This window comes from Notolepis coatsorum (assembly GCF_963971535.1).
Source record: "Notolepis coatsorum genome assembly, chromosome: 6".
Taxonomy (NCBI): domain Eukaryota; kingdom Metazoa; phylum Chordata; class Actinopteri; order Aulopiformes; family Paralepididae; genus Notolepis; species Notolepis coatsorum.
The window spans coordinates 154,101,084-154,128,906 of record NC_140170.1 but is presented as its reverse complement, the minus strand read 5'-3'; the positions used below and the strand labels follow the sequence as shown (position 1 = coordinate 154,128,906).

The 27,823-nt window shown below is 43.5% G+C and overlaps 1 protein-coding gene across 3 annotated transcripts in view; it reads right to left on the bottom strand.

The window, feature by feature from the left end:
* The window catches only part of rereb (arginine-glutamic acid dipeptide (RE) repeats b), a 71,066-nt gene that overhangs the window by 11,047 nt on the left and 32,196 nt on the right, over positions 1–27,823 (bottom strand). For 2 of the 3 annotated variants that reach the window (XM_084317752.1, XM_084317754.1), the window contains 4 exons: positions 19,446–19,648; positions 8,088–8,252; positions 6,082–6,192; positions 623–1,827 (listed from right to left, as the gene is read on the bottom strand). In XM_084317752.1, coding sequence (XP_084173878.1) covers positions 623–1,827; positions 6,082–6,192; positions 8,088–8,252; positions 19,446–19,648 — 1,684 coding nt within the window. The remainder of the gene's footprint in view (positions 1–622; positions 1,828–6,081; positions 6,193–8,087; positions 8,253–19,445; positions 19,649–27,823) is intronic. The other variant, XM_084317753.1, reaches the window with a different exon arrangement.

Genomic DNA, 27,823 nt, shown 5'->3' with positions numbered 1-27,823 from the left:
CGATGAGAGAATAAGACGATAAGAGAACGAGACGATGAGAGAACGAGACGAGAGAATGAGACGATGAGAGAATGAGAGAATAAGACGATGAGAGAATAAGACGAAGAGACGATGAGAGAACGAGACAATGAGAAAATGAGAGAATAAGACGTTGAGAGAATGAGAGAATTCAAATGTTGAGGGCAGGTTCATCAAATTAATACATGGCAGCCATGAGAGTACATTATGAATTCACATGTTTAGACTCGGGGTGTAAAAACCTACAGACGCATTGCGATGCATCGATGTGGAAATCCGACAGCATCGATATGTGAAATTGATTGTCAAAATGAATGTCTATCTATTTTATGAATCTATAAACACAATACTGTGACCTTGATTATAATACCTCATAATTACATACATAAAGCATTAGTTGACTAAATCAGTCCCGTCACATTTGTGGCAATTAACCTTTAAAAAGAATAATGAAAATCAATCAACTAAAACTGAACTTGGGTCAAAACTATTAAATTTTCTGACATTACTAAATCTTTGCAGAAGTGTCAAACCGTCGTTGGGCTGAATCGTTCCAACCCTAGTTTCAGACATTAGCAACATGTAATGTCTTTCCAACACGTACCGCGCTGACTGGCTGGCGTGGCTGGCGATGTTCACCACGGAGGGCTCCGGCGAGGGGCTCCTGGCTGGAGGGGGCGGGCTTTCCGCCTCCTCAGAGTCGTCCAATGGCTCCTCTTTGATCTGAACGTGGGACCCCCCGAGGAGGGCGCCGGACGAGGGCCGCAGGGGCAGGGAGGGGAAGGAGGGCTGGAGGCTGGGGACGGGGCCCATGCTAGACGGCGGGGCGGAGGGCACGGGGTGCGAGGACGCGCCGGAGCCGTGAGAGGAATGATGGGCGTTTCTGCCGGGGTGGCCCTGCAGCTGGGAGAGCACCGGGGGCTGGGCCGGCAGGGGCTGCATGGGCAGGGACTGGGGCATGAGCTGGAGGGGGGGCGGAGGCGCGCCCGGAGGGTGCTGGTTGGGCAGCGAGTTAAGCGGCTTCAGGGCCGGGGGAGGCGGCAGGTTGGAGGGTGTCTGGGGGAACGGGCTGGCGGACGGGTGCGGCTGCTGCTTGTGCGACGGGGGAATGGGCGTGGTGGGAGGCGGCTTGATCTGGGGGCCGGAAGAGGGCGTCTGTGGGAGCTGGGACTCCCTGGGGAAGTGAGGGGGGCGCTGCGGGACCTGAGGAGGAGGAGGAGGGAGAGGGGGAGGAGGAGGAGGGGGAGGAGGAGGGCCGTGCATCGGAGGTGGCTGGGCGGAGAGAGGGCAGACGGAGGGAGGAACCTGAAACGGGGACGATAGATTGAAACCCACTGGTGGCGGCAGAGGAGGCGGAAGAGGGGGAAGAGGAGGCTGGGGGCCTGACCCGGGGTGAGAGGCAGGCTGCGGGCGGCCGTGTGGGACAGGCACAGGACCCGCCGGCTGAGACGAGGCTGGCTGGGGAGGGTCTGGAGAGGGCGGGGGAGGAGTGTGGGCCGGCTCGGCGGAGGAGGGAGTGCTTTGGTGCGGCTGGGGGTTGGCGAGGGGTCCTTGTTGGGACGGTAGCGCCTGTGGGATCTGCACGTCAGCCGGGACAGCGGCGGGCTCCGCCGGGAGGCCGTGCTGCTGCGCGGAGGAGTCGGAGTCGCTCTCGTTGCCCTGGTGGGGGCTGGGGATGCTGGGGGAGGAGCTGCGGTTGTCCTGATCAATGTCTTTGGTGTCGCTGCTGCCGTCATCATTAGCACTGCGGCTGTCAGAGCTCTCCTCCCCCGCCTCCGCCTCCCCCTCTGATCGAGAGCCCTGGGCTTCCTGGGAGGACAGACAAGCAGGATTAATAATAATAATGATCTTTATTTGTAGAGCACCTTTCATACAAGGAGCCCAATGTGCTTCACAGCAGTAAAATAGACATACAATTTGCATAAGATAGACAGAATAAAAGCAATGCAGAGAATAAGAAAAAGGGTAAAAAGCAATGCAGACAATAACAATACAATGATCAGAAATAGCAATATAGCTGCATAAACAACAATAAAATAGCTCTAATTTGCAATACAATAATCACAGTGTAGATGTAGTGAGTGCAAAGTGGCAGAATGCATAAACACAATGGCCGCCAACGAGTTTACTCGTTATTGGCCGCCAATCGAATAACGCCAATAATGAGTTTACTCGTTTTTGGGATTGTTATTTCGTTTATTCGCTATATCTATTCATAATTCATAGCTGCAGCCTCTGCAGACCCTTCAGAGCCTGTCTGAGCTGGCAGACGGTCAACACCGCCCTCTACTGCCAGGCCGAGCTATTGCATCTCATTGAAAATGAGCTGGTGTGTTTTAGGAGGCGATCTGAGCCGGGCGGGCAGGGTTTAAATATTCAGGCGAGCCTGTTCTATACAATGATGGCATGCAACACTAACCCCGCCCGCCCGTCATTGTGAAACGGTCGGTAATGTGGTGCGGACCTCCACAAGCATTATTTGGAATTACGATCAGATATTTGGATTATCTCTTTTGCATTACATCTAGGGCTGTCCCCGACTAAGGATTTGGATAGTCGACTATGATTGGCCGAAATTAGCCGATTCACTATTAGTCGACTATAATTTTTTATTTAATTTTTTCATTCCATTTGGGCTGTGGGGGGTGCTTAATGTCTGAAGGAGTCGACTGAAGGCTTCTTGTGCTCTGCAAAAGCATGCAATTGGTCCACTGATGGATACATCTTGATATTTGTCTAGTCTAGTGTGTTCATTAGATGGGTGAAATCCTCTTTCAGTGCCTCTGTGCCTGTTTTCTTAGGCAGTTAGCCTCTGGTATGCGTGCCATTAGCGTGCCATTCTAGGCCTCTTTTCTTTTGGAAAGAATGATATTTTTTTTTCCCGACTAAGAGGTTGGTGGGGGGGGGGGGAGCGCCACGTTACGACGGTCATTTCATGTATGGACGAGGAGACATACTAATGATAATCTAGCGTTGATTTCAGGATGATTAGATAATCAGCCGAAAAATTACAACGTGATGACTGGATTACAGTAAAATGCCTTTTCTCACCTTTTTCCTGGAATTACTGAAAAACACCCAAGCCATACTCTATTCAAAACGGTATAAAACGGAAATGTACTGATGAAAAAACAATCTGTCTCTGCAATGTTGACTAGAAGCAGCTCACTGAGACCCGACGGCGTTATTAGACCGATTGATATAATATAAGATATATTTTAAGCACTCGCAAATGTCACAGTCTAAAACTATATCCATTGAATAAAGACCTGGCAATGAATGGGGTATAAGCGCCCCCTGCTGTGGCGGTCAATGTGTCAAAAGGCTACAGTAAGGAGATGCGTTATTTCTTTTATTCAATATTTTTATTCATTTCAGGCACATGGACCTTGGGGTTACCATAGGGAATCATTCTGAGATCGCCAGAGTGCAATACCGGCCGCATCCCGCATCACACCGGGTGTTACACTTAAATCCCTCCGGGCGCCATATTTTGGGTCAGGCGAGTCTAGCGGTTCACCCGATCACATTGAAACTCGTCCAATGACCCTCCCATGCATGTGTGTGCCGGATTATGTTGAGGACACGATGGACACCAATACTGGAAATCGCAAGCAGACAATTGGAATATTCTTTTTGGAATACCCCCGATCAAAGGTAAGGACTATCTGACGTCAATTCCAGCTTGATCGTACAATGTTTTCATATCGATCCAGCTGATCAGAGTGTGGTGATCAATACGAATGCCGTTACTGGCCATCAAAGCATAAAAAACGACCCCCCCCTCATGATGAAACATAATACCTACTATTACCGGTATATACATTTGATTTGGAAATAGTAGCGTGTCCAGGCAAGAAACGGCAATGTTTATAGTAGAATTCACGTAGCGCCCTATAACTCAGCTTTTCAGGAATGATCCCGGATCACTCCTAAACTATACAATATTCACTATGGGATAACGCGTGCACGTATACATGAAAAAATTCTCTTTTTTGCATGTTCGACGGAAGAAAGTCACTGTCAAATGACCATAGTATTGTCTCCATAGCTATAATATAGAATATAGATATAGCTCTCCAAACATAGTGACGCACAGTGAAAGTAGGCATGGAAGTCTGGAGCTCTAGCTACAAGGATAAGGCTAATGGCTGGCGCCCCAATGTGTTAAGAGTACATGTTTTATATAATTTAAATGTGACAGTCATTTAATTTCAAACCCCCCAATTGCTGAAGGGCTCTGGGGCTGCATAACTTATTTTATTTTGTATAAGGAAGTTGCATTGTTCATTTCAATACCTGTAATAGTACAGTAGTCCACACACGTGTGCATTCAGTTAAGTTGGAATATGACTGTAATACAAACAGTTCAGTTTGTCAGGTACATGGAACACAGATGAGTGTTGACATCCGTCTGCTTGAGAAAATCCCATTTGTTGCAATACAAATTATTGAAGTGAGATGAACAGACTGAAAACTTTATTTTATTAGACAAAACATGTTGACAGTTTTACTTGCAGTTGAAAAAAAGTTATAAATCGCAATATATCGCAATATTAATATCGCAATACTCAGCATATCGCAATATATTTTGAATCGCAATACTATCGTATCGTATCGTGACTTAAGTATCGTGATAATATCGTATCGTCAGTCCTCTGGTGATTCCCACCCCTACTAATGACCATAGGTAACGAAATTAGCCAAGGCTGCATCCCTGATTTTCTTTTGGCTGTTGCTGGGAACCTTCAATAAACCAGTAGCAGATGGTCGTAGTGTTCCTGGGGGCATGTAGTTGACTTGGCTATTGGCCAAGAGAATTGGCAGTGTAGATTGGTGCTGTTCCATTTAGGGCTTTGTATATAAAGAGGAGCTGAAAATAAATTCTATATAGACCATTTTGGCACCAATGTAACCAGAGGAAAAGTTTGATGTCACTACAGGAAAGAAAGTGTACTCTAGCGTGCTGGAGTAGTCTGTTAAAAGTGTGTGGTGCTGCTCTCTCACCTGTGTCTTTAAAGAATAACACCACTCAAATTAAACATTCTAATATGTTGTTTCCATGGCCTAAGACTCCTAAGGCTCCTGAGCAGCACTCTCTCGAAACACGTTTCGTCGTCTTTGGTAATGGCGTCTCCTCCTTAACAGCCCTCTCTCCACTGCCCTCCACTCAGCTCTCACCCATCTGGACACTAAAAACTCAAGACTCCAGGATGCTGTTCATAGACTTTAGTTCAGCATTTAACACCATCATCCCCCAACAGCTGATAGTGAAACTGGACCTGCTGAGGCTGAACACCTCGCTGTGCAATTGGCTGCTGGACTTCCTGACCGGGAGACCACCGGCAGTTCGGGTTAGCAACAACACATCCAGCACAATCATCCTGAACACTGGGGCCCCCCAAGGATGCATGCTCAGCCCCCTACTCTACACACTACGGACTCACGACTGCACACCAAAATATAACACCAACCTCTTCGTCAAGTTTGCGGACGACACAACTGTGGTGGGGCTCATTAACAACAATGATGTCTCACTACAGGGACGAGGTGAGCCAACTGACCACGTGGTGCACTGCGGGAACAACAACCTCATTCTCAATGTGGAGAAAACTAAGGAGATTGTTGTCGACTTCCGGAGAGCACACACCCAGCACCCTCCACTGACCATCAATGGTGCAGTGGTGGAGAGTGAGCAGCACCAAATTTCTGGGTGTGCACATCACAGAGGACCTCTCTTGGAACACCAACACTGCATCACTGGCCAAGAAATCTCAGCAGCGCCTCTACTTCCTCCGCAAACTGAGAAGAGCTGGAGCCTCAGTTCCCATCTTGTGCTCCTTCTATCGGGGCACCATCGAGAGCCTCCTGACCAGCTGGTTAACCGCATGGTACGGCGGTTGCACGGCATTCTGCCGCAAGACCCTGCAGCACACGGTCAGAACAGCTGAGAGGATCGTTAGTGCCCCTCTCTCCTCCCTCCAGGACATTTACAACACACGCCTGGCCTACAAAGCACTCCGCATCACGGGCGACATCACCCACCCCTTACACCTCTCTCACCTGTGTCTTGGCTCTCTTGGGGGTGCTCTTCTCAGGCTCGTGGGGCTCCTGAGCAGCACTCTCTCGAACACGCTTCGTCGTCTTTGGTAATGGCGTCTCCTCCTTAACCTTCTGTCGACACAAAACAACGTTTACACATCATTAATTCATGCGTCGCGGAGGAACCCAGACCGGTGATACTCAAACAGTCGAGGCTGGAGGCCATATTCAGTCCTTTTGTTAACTGGTCGAGGGAAACAATTCCCAGGAATAGGCACATTTCTTGTGGCAGCATCAATGACACCTGTATCCTATAGCAAGTGTATTTGAAACTAATATGTTTGTCTTCGTTTTGATGGTGGAACGGTATTTGACAGTATTTGCTCTTCTAAATACTGCTTCATGGAACAACTTTTATTAACATTAACGCTTTTATCCAATTAAGCAATTAGGGGTTAAGTGTTTTGCTCAAGGACACTTCGACACACTGCCCGGGGAGGGCAGGAATCAAACCGGAAACCTTAACTACCTACCTAAACAATGGTATAGAGGCACAGCACCACTATGACAACGCGCCAGCACCACCATGTGTTTACATAAAAAAAATTCTTAGTTGTTTCTTTAAAAGTTAAAAGCGTTGGGCCAGTTTAGAAACAGACGCATCATTGTCTAATACGTGACTGCTCAGTCCTCTGTTCCAGTGTGTGTGTGTGTGTGTGTGTGTGCGCGCGCGCATATGTGCGTATGTGTTCGTGGTCAACGTTATTAAATAAATTACTTATTTGGAACTTACCCTTGTGTTTGCTATTTAATTGTAATTATGATTTAAAGTTGCAGGAAATTTAGAGCACATGACTTTCTTTATTGGAAATGCTTTGCCTCCCGGACAGGGGGCCCTCCGGACCAGCCACCAGGTTGCGACTCCACACCATCTTCCTTGAGGATCCTGGGGAAAGCCTAGCCTCTTTCGGGACTGTGATGCACCGAGTGAATACACTGTCCCTTATACCTGCATTGAAAAATCCTACAATTAAGTCTGTCTCGCTTTTCTCTATCAAAACGCTTGTCGCAAAGACATTTCAAAGGTACTCACAGTTGCACGAGGGTTTCGGACAGACAAACACTAGGGTTTGAAAGCTCAGCGTTGCTAATAAACATTTATAATAATTTTTAGAAACTGGTCAACATGGCTCAAAGCGGCTTTATTTCCGGCTTTGGGTGCCTGATGCTGTGATCACGTTTTGAGCCGCTGTGATCACGTTTTGAGCCGTATTGACCAGTTTCTAAAAATTATTTTAAATGTTTATTAGCAACGCCGAGCTTTCAAACCCTAGTGATTGTCTGTCCGAAACTCTCGTGCAACTGTGAGTACCTTTGAAATGTCTTTGCGAGGGGGCGGCTGGGTGGCGTAGCGGATATTGCGCTCGTCACCAATGCAAGCGATTCCGATATCGAATCCCAGTCTCAGCATTGCCTTCGGCTTCGGCCGGCCGTCGTACTGGCTTATTTGGCAGAGTCAGCGGGTGGAAGTCGATGGGTGGGGATTGGACGTTGTGGACAGCGACCCCTACAGGTCGGTTGGGAGACGCCTGCACAGCAGAGACAGGAAGTGGCGAGGGTAGTGTGAGCCTCCCATGCGTTACACCTCGCCAATGAGAGTCCGCGCTGGCAGGCGAAAAGATGTGACAGGCTGCCTCCTCGTGTGCCGGAGGGAACACGTGATGCAAGGCTTCTATCCTCTCTACAACCGACCAGTGGGGGGCATAGTCGAGCAACGTTCAAGACAGGGGAGGGGAGAATTGGATACACGAAATTGGGATGGGAGAAAAATAGAAAATAGGGAGAAAAAGTGGATACAAACAATTCTTTGCGACACCTGTATGACAAGCGTTTTGATAGAGAAAAACGAGACAGACTTAATTGTAGGATTTTTGTAGGACGGTGTATTCACTCGGTGCATCACAGTCCCGAAAGGGGCTAGGGAAAGCCCTGTTACCACACTGGGATACAGAGGATAAAATGTGTACCTTGTTTGGCTTCTTTGTGGAGTCATTCTTGCTGTCAGCGGAGGAGGTTCTGGACGTGTTGGACAGAGAACTGGCTCCGCCCGGGGAGGGCTGGCTACTGGACTGCTGCTCCTCACTGGGGGGAGAACCTGTCAGTCTCTTGTGGCCACTCCGCAGAGACGACAGCTACAGCAAATCACAATGAGAAGAGAGATCGGTTATTAACACTATGGTTGCCGAAAACGTAGAACTACGTTTCTGGCACCCAACCGTTGAGTGCCAGAAACGTAGATCTACATTTTTCTCACGGTATTTCTTTTAATCGCTATTGCCATTCATAATTCAGCGGGGCACCTTGTGCATACTGTTCTGAGTGTGTCTGAGATGGCAGACTGTCTTATACCACCCTCTAACGCCTTCGGCCATTATTGCACTCCATTAGGAACGGGGTAGTTTATTTTCTCTACCGAGCTGCGGCGCGGGTCCTAAACACTCCGGCAAAACACACGCTTGTAGGGATGGTTTGGACAACTGACCCCGCCCGCCCGTTCATGTTGCAATGCCCAACAATGTCGGAGACAGGATCGCTGTGGATATGGAATGGCGATCAGATAATTGGATTTTTTTATTTACATTACATTACATCAGATACAAGGAAGGACGAGAAAGGATAATAATGATGATCTAGCGTTGATTTCAGGAAGATTCGATAATCAGGCGAAAAATGCACCCAGAAGCACCCAAACTATATTCATATTCAAAACGGTATAAAACGGAAATGTACGGATGAAAAAATAATCAGTTTTTTGCACGTTGACTGGAAGCAACTCACTGACACTCGACCGCGTTATTAGACCCATAGCTATACTATAAAATATAGGTTTAGCTCTACAAACTACAACTACGTTTACATGGGGTTAATGGACGGCAAGGCCAGGTCACTTCCCGGAAGGGGCGTGGCACTCAATGTGTTAAAGATGCTATAGATAACATTCATTCTGTAGTCAGGGATGTGATTGCGCCATAACACATTAATTGCCAAAAGCGAGAATTCTCGTTTCTGTGCCCCAACCGTTCAGTGCCATAAACGAAGATTCTCGTTCTTTTTTTTCTCGATTCTAATACCCTATTCAATCTCAGGGAGCTGTGTGTTGGCTGAAAAATGCATAGTGGGAATCCGAAGGTGCAGTACAGACCGCATCCTACCAGGCGGCGGTATCAAGCTACATTTCTAACATTGTATCCTGGGCTGTGGAATGACCCCAGGTCTCGGAATTCATTTTTTGTTCTCGGGGAGGCGCACAGTTCAGCCGGTTACATAGAAACCCGTCAACTATGCTTGATCCGTATGTTATGGTCGTTTATAACGTCGAGCAAATGGGGATTGCATCTATCAGATGGCGATCAAGAAATTGGAATATTCTTTATGGATTACTTTTGGCCAAAGGTAAGGGCGATTTGACGTCAATTCTAGCTTGATCCTGCAATGCTTTTATAGCGATCAGGCTGATCGAAATTTTTTAGTGTTCAATGCGAATGCCGTTTACGGACGCTCGAAAAATGAGAAACGACCCCCTCTTGTGGCCACTCCGCAGAGACGACAGCTACAGCCAATCACAATGAGAAGAGAGATCGGTTATTAACACTATGGTTGCCGAAAACGTAGAACTACGTTTCTGGCGCCCAACCGTTGAGTGCCAGAAACGTAGATCTACATTTTTCTCACGGTATTTCTTTTAATCGCTATTGCCATTCATAATTCATGCATTCATGATGGAACATAATACCGATAATGTGGATTTGAATCCGGAACAATAGCGGGTTCAGGTGAAGAACCCTAGCGTCTACAATGTAATCGATGTGTAGGACTCGATAGACGGCTCTAAAACCATACTTATATTCACCACGGTATAACACGGGAACGTATGGATGGAAATGTTTTTTATTTTTTGCACTCGGTTTGAATGAATGAACACATTTTATTTGTATAGATTGAACTTTTCACAGGGAAGAGGAACGTGGGAGAGGAAAGGGACAAAGAAAATGTATCAGATATCTCAGTGTCCCCCTAAAAGATTTAAAGTAGGGATGTCCCAATCACGTTTTTTTGCTCCCGATCCGATCCCGATTGTGTGATTTTGAGTATCTACCGATACCGATCTTTCCCGATCCGATCAAAAACATTTAAAATTTAAAATATTAATATATATTTTTTTTTAATCCCAATTTCTCACATTACATTCACCCTGAATGTTGACGTTATCCAGGTGAAAAGTTTACTTCATTCAAGCGAGGCATTGCAATCCTTGACATAAATCATTTGATGTATACCGTAATTCCTCTAATAGTAACCGGTATTCAATTAAAAACCGGGTCTCTATTAATGACCGGGTGCGCTGTTGAGCTAAGCAATTATAAGCCGGCCTCCTAATACAAGCCGGGTTTAATGTATAATTTTTTTTAATTTTATTATTTGCAGCTGAACTTGACTGTTATTAGCCTAACTGTATATAGGCCTATATACAGGTATTTGAATGGGCAATAAATAGGATGGACCACAGTATTGTGGTAGTCTACCTCAGTTGAAGTTAAAGTTAAATTGACACTGTTGCACTGTGTTGATGTTTTTATGGTATTTACCATAGGCAATATATTTAGTTATTGTTGTTATATGCTGGCCTGGCTGTGTAGTAAATACCATATAATGGTATGGTGTTAATGTTTACCAAGAGAGTAAGCCTACCTCAGAATTGTATAAAACGAAGTTATTATTATTATTATACCAGTATTGTGATTGCACTATTTTACTTTTTTTAACTTTTTTTGACCACCTGTAATTGCACCGTTTACTACCGTATTTCATACAGTACTTGCTTGGTTTCAATAAATGAACCCAGTACATTTTACTGGGTTCAAACTGACACAAAATGTTGATTTATTCATTATGATCTGTTTGAAAATTAGAAATATAGGCCTCTCTCTTATACATGCCTCCTCCTAATACAAGCCTGGTATCCGCTACAGTTGAAACAAATACAAGCCGGGGTTACTATTAGAGGAATTACGGTAATTAAATCAAAGGAAATGTGTTTGGGTCTGAGTGTGGCTGGTCTGCCGTTCTGCAGCTGGATACTATTGGTTTGTTTTGGCAAAATTCTTCTGCTCTGTGTGACAATAAATAAATGAATGATATGCAATTTAAAACCAAAACTAAGGCCTCAGTATGAGTTTAAGACGTGAACATGGTCATGTTTGTTGAATAAAAAAATATATATAAAAAGAATTAAAAGAAAATTCGATTTTCACGTGATCGGATCGGGACATACCTAATTTAAAGGGGGTCATCTTGACCCCTCCCAAGTCATCCTGGCTCAAACACTAACGTTAGGACCTTATCTTTTCTTCTTTGCAACCAGATTGTGCAACACCTGTAACCGCCTCCTCTGGAAGTCTTGCCTACTGCGAAGAGCTGCAGTTGGACTAATGGACTATGAACAATGTCTGTAAAATTTGTCATACTATTGTCTCCATAGCTATAATACAGCACACACAATGGGTCTGCAAACATAGCTAAAATGGTAATTAACGCTGGCCCCAAACAGCGCAGATGGCGAAAGCTAGTGGCTGTGAATGAGTTAATCTAAAGAAAAAGAAAAGTAGTAAATCTGAATATTGTTCTTCTTATTGATTGATATTATTTGATCTCCCGGTAAAATAAAATAAGATTCAATAAGTGAAGGCAGATTCTGTTCAATAAGTGTAGAAATATAGGAATGAAAACTTTCTCAAATACAAATCCAACTCATGGTTTCCATTTCTACTGGTTTGTGAACCCACTGCTGTGGACAGGATTAATGAGAAAACATTGCTGGTGTGACTCAATTTCACGTTTAAAGGTTTGTATGGTAAAATGACTGATTTAAAATATATACACTCAATTTCACGTTTAAAGGTATTGTATGGTAAAATCACTGATTTAAAATATATACATTTTTCTGGTCAGTTTCACTTTTGAATCTAAATGCAAAAAGTGGGCTCAACAGATGTTCTGTGGGCTCTACCAGACCAACAACAGATGTTCTGTGGGCTCTACCAGACCAACAACAGATGTTCTGTTTATTGTTTGTTGTTGTTTATTATTTAAAAGGATCCCCATTAGCTGCCACCTAAGTGGCAAGCTAGTCTTCCTGGGGTCCACACAGAAAGACAACAAAAACACAAAACATAATACATGAGATACATATGACAATCACAATTCACTTAATTAACAATGATAATCTAAAAACAGTAAAACATTGTAGACATCATTATAAACATCAGAATATTTTGCTCCCATATTTAAGTAGTGCATTCTCAGGTGGTATTTGAAAGACACTTTGCTATTCAATTTACTTGAGTGGGCAGTTATTCCAATGATTGATGGCACGATAAACAACCGTCCTCTTTAAAGCATTTGATTTTGGACGTGGTAACATAATCTGTTAGGGATGCCCCGATCATGTTTTTTGCCACCGATACCGATCACCGATCGTCTATGAGCCATATCGGCCGATACACTGCCAATACCGATCGTTTTTGGTTTTTGGACAGAGATTCAGAAAACAAAGGTGAAGTCAATCGATGGATTTTATTGACAGGAACACACAGAGAACGAGGAACAGTCCTGGAGCCCAGCCCTCCACAGGGCTGAGAGGCTCCAGAATGATGACACAACCATGGCTTGTATACTATGTGGGTTCCAAATTTAGCGAGCCACTGGTTAATAATGGACGATCCGACAGGCTTGGCATATAAGGTAGTCTAAGGATGAATATGCCATCATGTTCAGGTTTGCTCCTCCTCACGGTGGCCGGAGGCCCGAGTATTTCTGGGTGCATGGCCTGGCTTGGTCACAGCCTGCACATTCCAGAGTGAGGGAGACCTATGCACTCATGATTAACCAGAGGAGCTGGATGTAAGATATTAGATATTATTACATGGCGTTTTAACATTCGCCAAAATGCTTGATTGTGATTGGTCAATAGCGCTCAGTTGCCCCTAGCAGCGGTCCGTTATTACTCGGACCGCTGCCGAGCAATAATGGCCGCTGTTCGCAGCTGGAGCAATCAAGCCCACTGACACACACTGCATCAGTGCAATCAGACAGCGCGGAGCGACAGAACAGAACTGCGCCTGCATTTGATCTCGTCTTGTCGATGGTGTAAAATGAATTAGGTATATTGTTAGTAAGTTAGCCATGTAATAAGCGGGATAATGTATAGCTATACTCGGTCATTGTCGCAAAATAATTTACCTTCACTACGTTTAGAACACCTTGGCGAGGCGCCTCGGTATTCTAAACTCTGTGTCGGTCAATTATTTTGCGACAATGACCTCGTAGCTATACATTATCCCTTACTTAATGAACTGAAAATACCTATCAAACCTATACATAATAAAAAAGACTATGTGCCATTTGAAATCGAATTGAGCTGAATTCAATTAAAAAAGAAATTCTTGGTCCACTTTTTTCTCCTCCTGTTTTTCTCCCATCCCAATTTTAGTCGTTATGCCAATTCCCCCCTCCCCTTCATGGTCGTTGCTCGCATGTGCCCCCCACTGGTCGGTCTAGGGAGCCCTGAAGTCTATCAGATGCTTCCTCCGAGACATAGGAGACAGCCAGCAGCATCTTTTCACCTGCCAGCGCGGACTCTCATTGGTGAGGTGTAACGTGTGGGAGGTCACACTACCCTCATCATCTCCCTCCCTCGCTGGAGCGTGTCTGTCTGTCTGTCTGTGTGTGACTCTGGTCCACTCTGTCTGTGGTCCAATCACATTCCCCCACCCAGTCTGCGAATCTGAAGCAGAGTAGGACGGGTATTCGCAGCATGCTTGGTTGTCTCTCAGCGACCTGCACTGCTCTCACCTGGGGCAGTGTAGCCATAATGTATATATCTATGGTGTAGCGGGGCTCCGTCGTCTCGAGTCTATTGCACTTAGTAAGTAACTTACTCTCATGCTCGCTCGCACATACGCGCTCTCACACTCGACTCGCACACACACGCTCTCTCTCACGCTCGAGTTGCACACACACACACACACACACACTCGCTCTCCACTCTCATTCCAACTCCGCTGAGACTAGAGTTGTGTTTGTTATGTTTTTCACGCGCGTCATCAATCGGTTTCCGCGATCGGCGAGTAGGATGCATTATCAGAATTCCCGATCTCATATTTATACTGATTATCGGCCGATACCGATCGCTGGCCGATCGATCGGGGCATCCCTAATCTGTCCATCATCGGCTGACCTAGTAAAATAAGAATAAGAATGAACCTGACTGCATCTGACAATTTGTTTGTATAAGAAAACAGGTTGAGACAAAAAGACAGTGTTACTGAAATTTTTTACTGTGGGCTCTACCAGACCAACAACGGATGTTCTGTGGGCTCTACCAGACCAACAACGGATGTTCTGTGGGCTCTACCAGACCAACAACAGATGTTCTGTGGGCTCTACCAGACCAACAACAACAACAGATGTTCTGTGGGCTCTACCAGACCAACAACAGATGTTCTGTGGGCTCTACCAGACCAACAACAGATGTTCTGTGGGCTCTACCAGACCAACAATAACAACAGATGTTCTGTGGCAGGGAACAAACTTAACTTTTTGACTTACCAGCCATTTGGCTGGTAGATTTTAAAAACTACCAGCCAGGCAGATTTTTTACCAGCCAAAAATTATAAATAGCTTTTTAGTATATCGCCATGTGTTATTATTACTATATAATACTCTCATATGCTATTTTCCAATTAATATCATAAACAACATAAGGAATATTAGCATAATTTTGAGTGGACTGAAGGAATGAGTCAGCGTTAATAGTTTTAAATGCAAATAATTTATTGAAACATAGAAGTGGGGTCGGGACACACACACACTGTTTCAACTCACCACCCCCGCATCATATTGTAGTCTGTCTTCAAACTTCCACTCCTCTCGAAACTTTTTTATATTTGAATATCAACATTATCCGTCCATCCTCAGTAATCCTCAGTTTACTATAATATACTCCTGTCCTGAGTCCTGACTAGTGACTTCATCGTCTTTCCAAACGCATGCACGCACACACACAGGGAAGGGGAGAGTGCCCCCCCATTTCCCTTTCCCCAGTCCACACTGTGTCTGCTGTTCTCTATGGCTCTGCGCCTCTGCTTCTGATCAGGATTAGCTTGTTAGCTTACGCTAACGTTGTAGTGATTGTAATGGTACATAAACGTTAATTTCGGGCGATGTGGGCATAAAGGAATGGCGACGGTGCAAAGCATGTAGATGCATTTGACCCGTTGTGAGAAGAAAAAAAACACCACAGACTTATTTCGGGTCGTGTAGGCACACTGCTGTGTAGCGCTGCTCTGCTTTCAAGAAGCACGGACTGGGCGGATATGACGTTCGGAGTTGCTACAGGGTTTTTCAAAATAAGAGTATAATATGAACTGAACGTTGCTAGCTGCCGGAGCCATAGATATTATGACTGGAGCTGCGCTTGGGGCGGAAATGAGACCAGCACAGGATTTTCAAAATAAGAGTATCGATATGAACTACACGCCAGGTGGCGGGCAGACCTCTCATTTTTACTCGCCAAACCTTAAATCTACACGCATTTGGCGCTTGGCGGGTGCTTATTTTGTTCCCTGTTCTGTGGGCTCTACCAGACCAACAATAACAACATCAGTTCTATCGGCTCTTCTCTAATGATGAAGTTGTTGGTTGTGTTGTATGAGGCAGCTTAATGATGAAGGTGTTGGTTGTGTTGGCAGCTTAATGATGAAGGTGTTGGTTGTGTTGGCAGCTTAATGATGAAGGTGTTGGTTGTGTTGGCAGCTTAATGATGAAGGTGTTGGTTGTGTTGGCAGCTTAATGATGAAGGTGTTGGTTGTGTTGGCAGCTTAATGATGAAGGTGTTAGTTGTGTTGGCAGCTTAATGATGAAGGTGTTGGTTGTGTTGGTAGCTTAATGATGAAGGTGTTGGTTGTGTTGGTAGCTTAATGATGAAGGTGTTGGTTGTGTTGGCAGCTTAATGATGAAGGTGTTGGTTGTGTTGGCAGCTTAATGATGAAGGTGTTGGTTGTGTTGGCAGCTTAATGATGAAGGTGTTGGTTATGTTGGTAGCTTAACACTTTGAATGCCGACGACGTGTATTGTCGTCTTATCATGCCCCCCATTGAGTGCCGACGACACGATTTGTCGTTTTATTTTTTCATTCATATTTCATCAACCGAGTCTCCCGTTGGTACAGCAGCCCCTCTAGGAGCCCCGATGGGAAAATACTACCCCCTATCGCCTATCCCTGTGTAACTGCAGGTCATTCGATTATACTGCTGGATCCCTGTGGGGGGGGGCCTACTGGCTCCACTGTGCTGGCAAGCCATCTGATGATGAGGGAAATGATCGCGAGTTGGAAAGCAGCGTGGAATATATATTTACAGCCAATAATCAATCAATAAACGCGATCGATATTTGGAATGGCGATCAGGAATTGGAATAATCTTTTTGGAGAACATCTGATCTAAGGTAAGGAATCTATGTTACCAGTTTTAGGATAATCAGAGCTGTATTCACTGAGATATCAGCATGTGCCGTGTGTGTGTATGTGTGTGTGTGTGTGTGTGATGTTGAGGAAATGAGAGAATAGATTTTTCAGCTATAGCGTGCATAAGTACACATATACTATCGATAATCTAGCGTTTATTTGAAAACTATTCATAAATAGGCCGACAAATGACAACGTGTTTTGTGTATTACAGTAAAGGGCATTTATCACAGAATCTTCTGAAAGTTTCAAGAAACTAGCGTTTTTCAAAATGGTATAAAACGGAAATGAACCGATTAAAAAACAATCCGTTTCGACAATGCTGACTGCAAACAAGTCATTGATAAGCGACGGCCAGATTAGACACATAGCCATAATTTAAGATGTAGTTTATGCGTTCGCAAATATGAGAGCGCCATCATTGAAGTGGGTGGTGGCACGCAATGTGTTAATGATGAATATGTTGGTTGTATGAGGCAGCTTAACACTTTGAGTGCCAGCCACGAGAAACTCGTTAGTTCATGCCATACGTTGGGTGCCAATGACAAGAAATCTTGTTATTTAATCGTTATTTTTTTTATTAGCGATTTCCATTCATTTTTCATCAATCTAGCCTCCCGTTACCATTGGGACTGGCTTTGAGCTCGAACAGGGAAAATACGGCCCCTATCGTCTCCTGGATGGTAATGCACCCTTTGGATTGGACTGAATGAAAATGCATGGGGAAAAGAAAATCCGGAATCCACATTATACTTATATATATATAACCCGAGTCGATTGCAGTCATTGTGGTCCCTCAGAACAGCGTGGAATGTGTGTTTCGAGCACCCAGCGTTGGATCAATAAACGTGATCGATATTTGGAATGGTGATCAGGAATTGGAATAATCTTTTTGGAGAACATCTGATCTGAGGTAAGGAATCTATTTTACCAGTCGTGGGGTAATCAGAGTTTTTTTTCACATATATATCAACGTGTCCCCTATATGTGTATGTGTGTGTGTGTGTTGATCAGGAAATAGATAATCGATTTTCAGCCCGCTTCTCTAGCGTGCATAAGTACACATATACTATCGATAATCTAGCGTTTATTTGAAAACGATTAACAAATAGGCAAAAAAATATCGTTTTTGTGTATTCCACTAAAGGGCGTTTATCACAGAATCTTTTTTATTTTCTGGAAATTTCCAAAAACAAGCGTTTTTCAAAATGGTATCAAACGGAAATGTACAGATGAAAAAACAATCTGTTTCGTACATGTTGACTGCAAGCAAGTCATTGATAAGTGACGGGCGTATTAGACACATAATTTAAAATATAGTTTATGCGTTCGCAAATGTGCTCGCCCTCCCATTGACTACAGCGCTGGCACTCAAGAGCTAAATAATGCGCCCCCTGCTGGCACTCAGTGTTAATGATGAAGGTGTTTGTTGTGTTGTATGAGGCAGCTTAATGATGAAGGTGTTGGTTGTGTTGGCAGCTTAATGATGAAGGTGTTGGTTGTGTTGGCAGCTTAATGATAAAGGTGTTGGTTGTGTTGGCAGCTTAATGATGAAGGTGTTGGTTGTATGAGGCAGCTTAACACTTTGAGTGCCAACGGCGCTATATGTCGTTAGTTCATGCCGACCGTTGAATGCCAGCGACGACATATAGCATGTCGGTTTTTTTATTAGCGATTTGAATTCATATTTCATCAATCTAGTCTCACGTTAGTGCTGCAACCTCTCTTTGAGCTCCATTGGGAAAATACCGCCCCCTATCGTCTCTCCCTGTTGTACTGCACCCCATTGGATTAGACCGATGGGGGGGGGGGGGGAATCCAGTTTCCTCATTTTACTTATCCGGCAAGCCATCCGAAGAGATCCAAGTCTTCGCCGACCCTCAGAACAGTGTGGAATCTGTATTTCCAGTACCCAGCGCTGAATCAATAAACACGATCGATATTTGGAATGGCGATCAGGAATTGGAATAATCTTTTTGGAGAACATCTGATCTGAGGTAAGGAATCTATTTTACCAGTCTTAGGATAATCAGAGCTGTTTTCACAGAGATATCAGCGTGTGCCATATGTGTGTGTGTGTGTGTGCGCTGATCAGGAAATGAGAGAATAGATTTTTCAGCTCGCTTCTCTAGCGTGCATAAGTACACATACTATCGATAATCTAGCGTTTATTTGAAAACTATTCATAAATAGGCCAAAAAATGACAATGATTTTTGTGTATTCCAGAATATTCCAGTAAAGGCCATTTATCACAGAATCTTTATTTTCCTGAAACTTTCAAGAAAACAAGGGTTTTTCAAAATGGTATAAAACGGAAATTAACCGATTAAAAAACAATCCGTTTCGACAATGTTGACTGCAAACAAGTCATTGATAAGCGACGGCCAGATTAGACACATAGCCATAATTTAAGACATAGTTTATGCGTTCACAACGCTATCATTGAAGTGGGTGCTGGCATTCAACCATGTTTTGAGACTGGGACCAGTGGCATCCAAAGTGTTAATGATGAAGGTGTTGGTTGTGTTGGCAGCTTAATGATTTAGGTGTTGGTTTTGTTGGCAGCTTAATGATGAAGGTGTTGGTTGTGTTGGCAGCTTAATGATGAAGGTGTTGGTTGTATGAGGCAGCTTAATGATGAAGGTGTTGATTGTATGAGGCATGTTAATGATGAAGGTGTTGGTTGTATGAGGCAGCTTAATGATGAAGGTGTTGATTGTATGAGGCATGTTAATGATGGCGGTGTTGGTTGTATGAGGCAGCTTAATGATGAAGGTGATGAAGTTGATGAAGGCAGCTTACCGGCGCTCTGCTCCGCCGCGTCCTCATGCCGTGCTTGCCGCCGTGTGCCTCCTCTTCCTCTTTAACCGGTTTAAACATGAACGGGGGATCGGCGACAGTCAGTTTCTGAGCCGGCGGCAGGCGTCCGTGTTTGCTGTAGTGTGCACGGCAGGTCGTGCACAGCAAGACGTTGTCCTGCCCCCCACGGTGCCAATCTTTAGAAGCTGAAGAAGAAGAAGAAGAAATGGCTTTGTGGACAGGGTTTGTTGAACTTTTCAAATATCAAATTCAAGCACTTTTCTGGCACGATCAAGATGAATTAATTACATTTACCCGAGTTATTAACACTGTAAAGTAAAACATATACAGTACCAGTCAAAGGTTTAGACACAGTTTCTCATTGAACTGAATGAGAAGGTGTGTCCAAACTTTTGACTGGTACTGTAGGCCTGTTAACAGTACCTATAAATACCTAAATGTTGTGAAGGGCCAGATTAAACCGAATATATATATTTATTTATATATATATATTTAATTGTATCTGTATATTCTCTAATATTCCCTGATATCCCTTGTATATTCCTTGTACAATATGCATTGAATATCCATTCTAGCCTACTGAACATCCCATAATAGTCTCCATTCTACTATTGGTCGAGACCTTGGTGCCAGGCTGCCATACCCCCCAGACCCAGTTCAAACGTACCGCTCAACATGTACGAACAAGTCCTAGTTCCGCGTAGGAATCTGGCTACCGCACCACTAATGGGACTATTTGTTCATAGTGCGTATATATACTGCGCTACTAAAGTAGGACTTCCTTTTCAGTCCAGTTTCTTACCCTCCAATAGAGTGACAGACGTAAAGCCTCCCCGCGACGCCACGTGTGGGAGTAAGGCCAAGTTCGGCCTACCATCGGTATTGAGACATCGTGTATATTAATATTTGAATAGTCATATTTGGCACTATATCGTCGAGTTGGACGTAGTCTATTAAGCTAATAATAGTCTGTTAATATATAGTGCTTCGTGCGGTGAGAATACTACCGTAGTCAGCACCCCATCGTTTCGGGCAGAAAACTGGCTGTTTATCCAGGATGATCGACCCCATGTGAGATTGCACCCGAGGAGCCCCAGAGCCGACGAGCGAGTGGACCTGTATACCGGATTATTCTACCGACGACAGCCCGCCTTCCCAGGCACGGATTATGCTTTGTATACGTTGATTATTCCATGGATAAAGACCCCCGACACTGCCGTGTGTTGGAACCCCCCCCCTGGAGAGGACGCAAGGTGAGGAGACGCTCTGCAAGACGAGGTCGCTTCACGTCTCTCCTCCGTGGACCGGAGGACGCCGGCCCACAAAGAGTCCATCTGCTTTCATCTGCGGTCCAAGGATCGCCGGCGCATTGAACGGCACTACAGTGGGTTCACCTGGGATACCCTTGGCCGGATGAGGCAGCCGGACTCTATCCCCCCCCCCCCTTCCTACTCCTGTCGGCTTACAAGCGACCGGATTAACCCCCCCTAGTGTATCCAGTCTATAATCATTAAAGTATCATTGCTGTTATTCCTTAACTATTCCAGGTCGTATATGTACCACCTGCGCCTTCAGAGATTGGACATTCTCTATTGATATACCGACGAATACTCTTGCCATAAAAGTGCATACTAATTCCCATTCATAAATGTGATTGATTTGATTAAGTGCTTGCTCTACACACCATCGCTGTGTAGAAATAAAGACCTATTTCTAATTCGTACATTTGTGTTGGATCCGTTTCATCTACGTGACAGTGTTCATCATAATATATTTATGCCGAGTACTGGGTGGCCGAATATTAAGTACAAAGGTAGTGGTAGTAAGTATCATATCTAGTAATACAGTCAGGGAATTGTACCCCTCAGTTACACTAAACATTGGTACTTGGCCAAGCCTATTAATCTGTATTCTCAACATTACAGTGTTTCATTTAATTTGCCTTTTTACATGTATTTAAGGAATGGCTTGATGTTTTGAATGTTAGTCTGTAATTTCTCTTCAGCACTTAACACATTGGACGCCAGACCCGAGATAGGTCAAGGTAACTCGCCATCGCTTGAGCACCAAACCCGAGAAAAGTCGGGTTTTGGTCGTTATTTCTTTTATTCACTATTTCCATTCATAATCTGAGGGAGCCTGATGTTATCATTGGGAATGGATCTGAGATCGCAAACGTCCAATACTGGCGCCTAACGCCTTGCGGCCGGTATTGCACATCCTTGGAATCTCTCTGGCTTGGCCTGTACGTCGATCTAAAAAGTCCGGTCCGGGCTTTCCTAGTCGGGCAGGAGTAACGTTTATAACACATGGATTGGGGAGAATCAAGCACCGCCGATTCATGTTCTTTGGTGGATTATGTTGGCAACATGATCGACATCAATACTTGGAATGGCGATCAGATCATTGGAATATTCTTTTTGCAGTACATCCTAGTCATGGTAAGGGCTATATGGCATCAATCTTGCGTTGATCCGAGCATGCCTTTGTTGTGATCCGAAAGTGTTATTGTAACGTTACTCCACAACGTATGCCGTTGGTGACGATCGAAGCATAGAACCCCCCCCCCCCCCTTTCATGATGAAACATAAAACCGATAATATAGCGTTGATTTCAGATTGATTGTTGATCCAGGCGAGGAATGGCACGGTTTCTAGTGAAATGCACTAAACGCTGCTTAGCTGCGTTTCCTGGGATTACACAGAATTACTCAACTATACTCATATTCACCATGGTATAAAACGGGAATGTATGGATGAAAAAATTATTTCTTTTTCACAAATTGAACAATAGATACTCGATGTCAAATGGGCAATAGTTTTATATCCATAGCTATGATATTTAATATAGTTTTAGCACTGCAAACACCGGCATGTATCCCCATTCATTAAAGCGCTGGCACACACGGCCATACGGCCCACAGCAACCTCTGGCGCTGAATGTGTTAAGAGGCACATAGAGGAAAAGTGTATAATACTTGTTCTTTACCTAAAACAGGCTTTAGCATTTTAGCATTGTTGGTCTTTCTCATTGTAAACTAATGTGTATGACTAGCTTCTGTAGCCTAAGCAACAGGCGTTTGCATCGCTTACTGTGTTACGAATTTAGTCACTTTTACCAAATGCGTTCACTAGGTCGATATTTGGTTGATAATTTTTTTTTGAATTTTTTTATTATCTTTATTTTTTTTCCCTGGTCGTGCAGGACCGACAGCTTTTTCTTGGCCACGCAGGACTGACAGAGGAGAGAGGGAGAAACGGGAGGAGAAGAAGGGAAGACATGCGGCATATGGTCACCGGGTGTGGGAAACGAACCCGGGACGACCGTGTCGCGACTCAGCGCGCTATGTGGTGTGCTACTGGAGCGCCCCTGTGGTCAATTCTTGTAACGCTCTGAAACTAGTGGAGACGTCGAGACAAAGGCTACATTCAGGATATAGAGCAGTAAAATACAGACGTCTGCGTATCAGTTTACTACAGGGAGAAGTACAGATGCAGGCATGATGCACACAAAGCAACGCAGAGGAGAGACATCTGCATCCAGTCACTCGACTTTATTTGACATTTCACTTTAAAAAAAATAATAATAATGATTGCATCCTGATGTACATCTACGTGTAAAACAAAAAACACACAACAAAGTCCTAGGACACATTGTGGTCATTGTTGTCGCTGTACTATAAACTATCTACAGCACAACAGTAAGTTAAATGTATTTGATCACATTGCCTTGGCAGATAGTTAACAAGATAAGCAGTTGACTTGGGATGTAGTATAGTATAGAGATTGAAAGGGTGACTGACTTGTGATCAGTGTTAATTTAGTCAACGAAAATGATGACTAAATATGGTCGTCAATGAAGCTTTTTTCCCCTGACAACGAGATGAGATGTCACATTAATGGAGATCATGTGACACTAACGTGACTACCGTACTTTTCGGACTATAAGCCGCGGCTTTTCCCCCAATTTTTCGACCCTGCGGCTTATATAACGGTGCGGCTTATATGTGACTCGACGTGACCAAACCCGAAAATGTAAAAATCTAAATATTGCTTTTTTGACTGCATTGAAATGTTATTTATCTGTTCCCTTATTTGCTAAACTTAATACAACTTGTAAATGAGTTAATTCTTGTTATTTGTCCGACAGTATTGTGTCCCGATGCTAATTACATATGGTAATTAAACATTAAAACACCTGCGGCTTATAGTCCAGTGCGGCTTATATATGTACACATCATTCAATTTAGCTGCTGCGGCTTATAGTCAGGTGCGGCTTATAGTGCGAAAAGTACGGTAAATCATTCATGCAATGTCGTTGACTACAAACAACGACACAAAATGTAGTTTACTAAATAAAATCTTGCCGAAATCTCTCCTCATTTTAAGACAATTATAACTTTTTAGAATAATTCATGTTATTATTAGTGCAGCATTTCCGTTTCCTATGTGTGCAGCGCAAGCGCTTTGATTAATTTCCTCACCTGCGTTATTTGTTCTTAGCCAGCATTCTAGATAGCAGTAACTGCACACGACAGGGGTTTAATGGAACAATGGTGGGGCAACAGGGTCTCGGTGGTCTTGTATGCAATGGACTTGGAAGAAAACAAAGACCAGACCTCTGGGTATACTTTAAATATATAGAGCTCAAAGAAGCTACAGTCGTTTTGGGGAAGAGTGGGGCGCATGCCTGTGACAGGTCCGTTGTTGTGTTGTGGAGTGGAAATAGGAAGAAGGTGAATAAAACGGTTATGTTGATCACCAAACTCAAGTCAAGAACCGTTTCCAATTCTTATTGTCCAACGGCGAATGCTGTCTAACTATACTTTGAAACTAACTGCTACGTTACTGTTAGCATTAGCAACTAGCTAGCTGTCAAATCATCTCTAACAGCATTCCCTTTTCTTCTCACGCTGGACACTAATGCAGGAAACAATCCCACTGCTGCCACAATTGTAACCGAGGAATAGTCCGTCGATACTTTCAGACTATACTAAAATAAAATCACGGGAGAATTGATATCTTCCTCTTTCCACTCCACAAGACAACAACGGACCTGTCACAGGCACGCGCCCGACTCTTCCCCAAAACAAAACCCCAAGAGGGCAACTCCACCTAATAACGTCAGCATCAATAATAACATAGAACACATTAAATAGCTTACATAAGTCTAACCAGCTAGCACTAACGTATTTGTTTAGAAAAAGCTCACGCCAACTTATGAGGCTGTAACTGAGTGGCGAGACTAAACAAAAAAGACTAAATCGAGACTAAACTAAAAAGAAGACTAAATAAGACTAAAATGCTCAACCTGCACTTGACTAAACGAAAAATAGATAACGGTGACTAAATATGATTAAAACTAAAAAGAGCATTTGACACATGACTAAGACTAAAATAAAAAATAGCTGACAAAATTAACACTGTTTGTGATGTAGTATAGTAGAGAGACTGGAAGGGTGACTTGTGATGTAGTATAGTCAGGCATGCGTTGTTCATGGGACGGGGTAGCACGGTGTGCAAGCTCACTGAGTATTAAAGATTTGAGCAGAAGCGCGTGCACGCACATGCATGGTTGTGCGCGCATGCGCGTGCACTCAAGAACGCGCTGCGCTCGACTCGGCTCGTCGTGTTTACCTGCCTCCCGGCGCTACCTCGCATTATCATAACAATAGCCGCTAGGCCGGTGTCTTCAACCACGTCCGCACATACAATGTATAAGTTAACAGTATCTGACTACCTGTCTTCATTCACCATCACAACTGCAAGGATCATGCCATCCAAGAAGAAGATGAGGACGAGTGCGACACTCGTTCAAAGCAAACTTAGTTTTGCTAAACCAGGAGTGGACGCCAGGAGCAGGAAGGCAAGTAACACTAACCTAACAGCAACAGCATTTGAACAGCTTTAATTTTTTAATATAGGCTTTTGTCCAGATTGACTAGCTAGGTTATTTGCCTGTTTTGTTTCTCTTGAAAATAATCGTGGTTCATGATTGATGAGACATGACAAATGCGTGTTTACAGTCTTACAGAGTCCATCAGACATCAAGACATAATCATGTTATTATTCAATGTGATTCACTGCTTAATCTTGTACTGACAGAAATGCAGATATATTATTCTGCTATCATAACAAGGCCAGCCAAAGAAAAATGTATTTGCCACGCGATCACATTGGAAGAATAATAATAAAATAAAAAATACGAATCCTAATGTGAAAAACTGATTTTATATGTCTGCACTTTATGTGCTCATTTTATGCCTGTCTTTCTTCTGTTGTGAAGCACTTTGAGCTGCAGTTTCTGTATGAAAGGCTATACAAACAAAGTGTATTATTATACATGTGCGCAAGGGAACATATGCGCATGCGCGCGCGCGTGCGCGCGGCGTCATTATCCTGCGTGCCGGCTCAGTCCATATTAACAACGCACCACTGAGTATAGTATAGAGACTGGAAGGGTGACTTGTGATGTAGTATAGTAAGACTGGAAGGGTGACTTGTGATTAGGGCTGTAACGAATGTCATTTTTTAACATTCAAAGCTTCTATTGAAGTATTCGAACGAAGCTTCGAATGTCTGTACATTTCTTTGATTTTTTTTAAACACTTTAACTGCCGGAAGACGCTTTTAGGCGTCCTTCCCCGCCATGCTCAAGTTGCCGAGGACGCCGTAACTCGTCTTTGATATCAATATTTCAAAAATCTGTGATCGAAATCATATTTTCTTTCCGGAGCCCTGAGATGTACTGGTGAGCTCCCATCAACTGTTTAACGGTTCGAGAGCGCCATCTGGTGGCCGATCGGCAGATCGGCCAAGAGGGAGGGGCTCGCCAAACAGGAAGTGCTCATCCTATGTGCTCCGGGCACTCGCGATCGGTAGCCGGACTCCATCTCAACACACTGGATGATCAATCGCTCGCCCTAACTCAATAAACAACGTTATTTGGACGTATATAGTATTATACAACCTGAAAATGGTTCATCTGGATAAACATCCCATAATCGAAAACGGTCTACACCACGCTGATCGTCCAACGGCGCGAGGAAGATACGGTAAGATTCAGCGTTATTTTTGAACGTGTTCGATATAAACTGCTCTGATGAACATATGACCCACACTAGATGAATGATATAACGCTGCCCACGGAATTATAAACGATCCCCCGCACATCCGGTCAATATCAGATGATACGTAGAAACTTCTAGAAGTACGTCCAATTGAAATTTTTTATATCGCGCCGATTGCCATCAAACTGTATTTCATCATCAATATAATGCATTTGGGGCTATAGATCACGTTCTGGAGAAAGCTGCAGAAAGAGATGAAAACATACTTATACATTAGACCATATTTTACTATGAATATGTGAATGAAAAAGTTTAACGTTGCTACACAATGAACAATACATATAGGACTTTGAATGGGCCATAATAATGGCAATTTAGCAATAGAATTTAAAAAGTTATAGCCCTGCAAAGAAGGGGTACTTATCCATAGACAAATAGAGCTGGCAACCTATGGTATATCATGAATTTAGCCTTAGGCAATCAAAGTGTTAATGTTAATTTAGAATTCGAATGTCAACATTATGATCGAAGCTTCGACGCATTCGGTACAGCCCTACTTGTGATGTAGTATAGTAAGACTGGAAGGGTGACTTGTGATGTAGTATAGTAAGACTGTAAAAGTGACTTGTGATTAGGGATGGGTACTGTTCACATTTGAACCGATACGGTACCGGTGAATCCATACCGGTACCCAACGGTACCTTTTTTCCGTACTTTAGTCCCTAAAAATGTAATCTACCTACCTCAGTTGTATAAAAAAAATCCAAACTTAATATTTAATTAATAAATAATGTATTATTATTACTTTATTATTATTTACATCTTACTGAGGTAAAGCACTTTGAACTGCAATCCCCTGTATGAAAGGTGCTATACAAATAAAGTTATTATTATTTATTTAGTACATATATATATATATATATTAGAGGTGGGCATAGATTACTTTTTTTTAATCTAGATTAATCTATCTGCAATCCTGGAGTTAATCTAGATTAATCTAGATTAAAATGGCTCATTTGAAGTCTGCCGAAGGCATTCAAAATATGTGTGTTCTACCTAGGGATGGGTATCGTTAGAATTGTATCGATACTACTACTCTTATCGATACTGCTTAACGGTTCGGTACTTTATCGACATTGCTTTATTATTTATAACTTTATAAATAAATATTATTTATTCAGCAACAGCAGCAGCAATGTTCTTTTATATAACTTTATAAATAAATTATAAATAAATATAATAAATAAATATTATTTCTTCAGCAACAGCAGCAACAATGTTTTAAATGTGT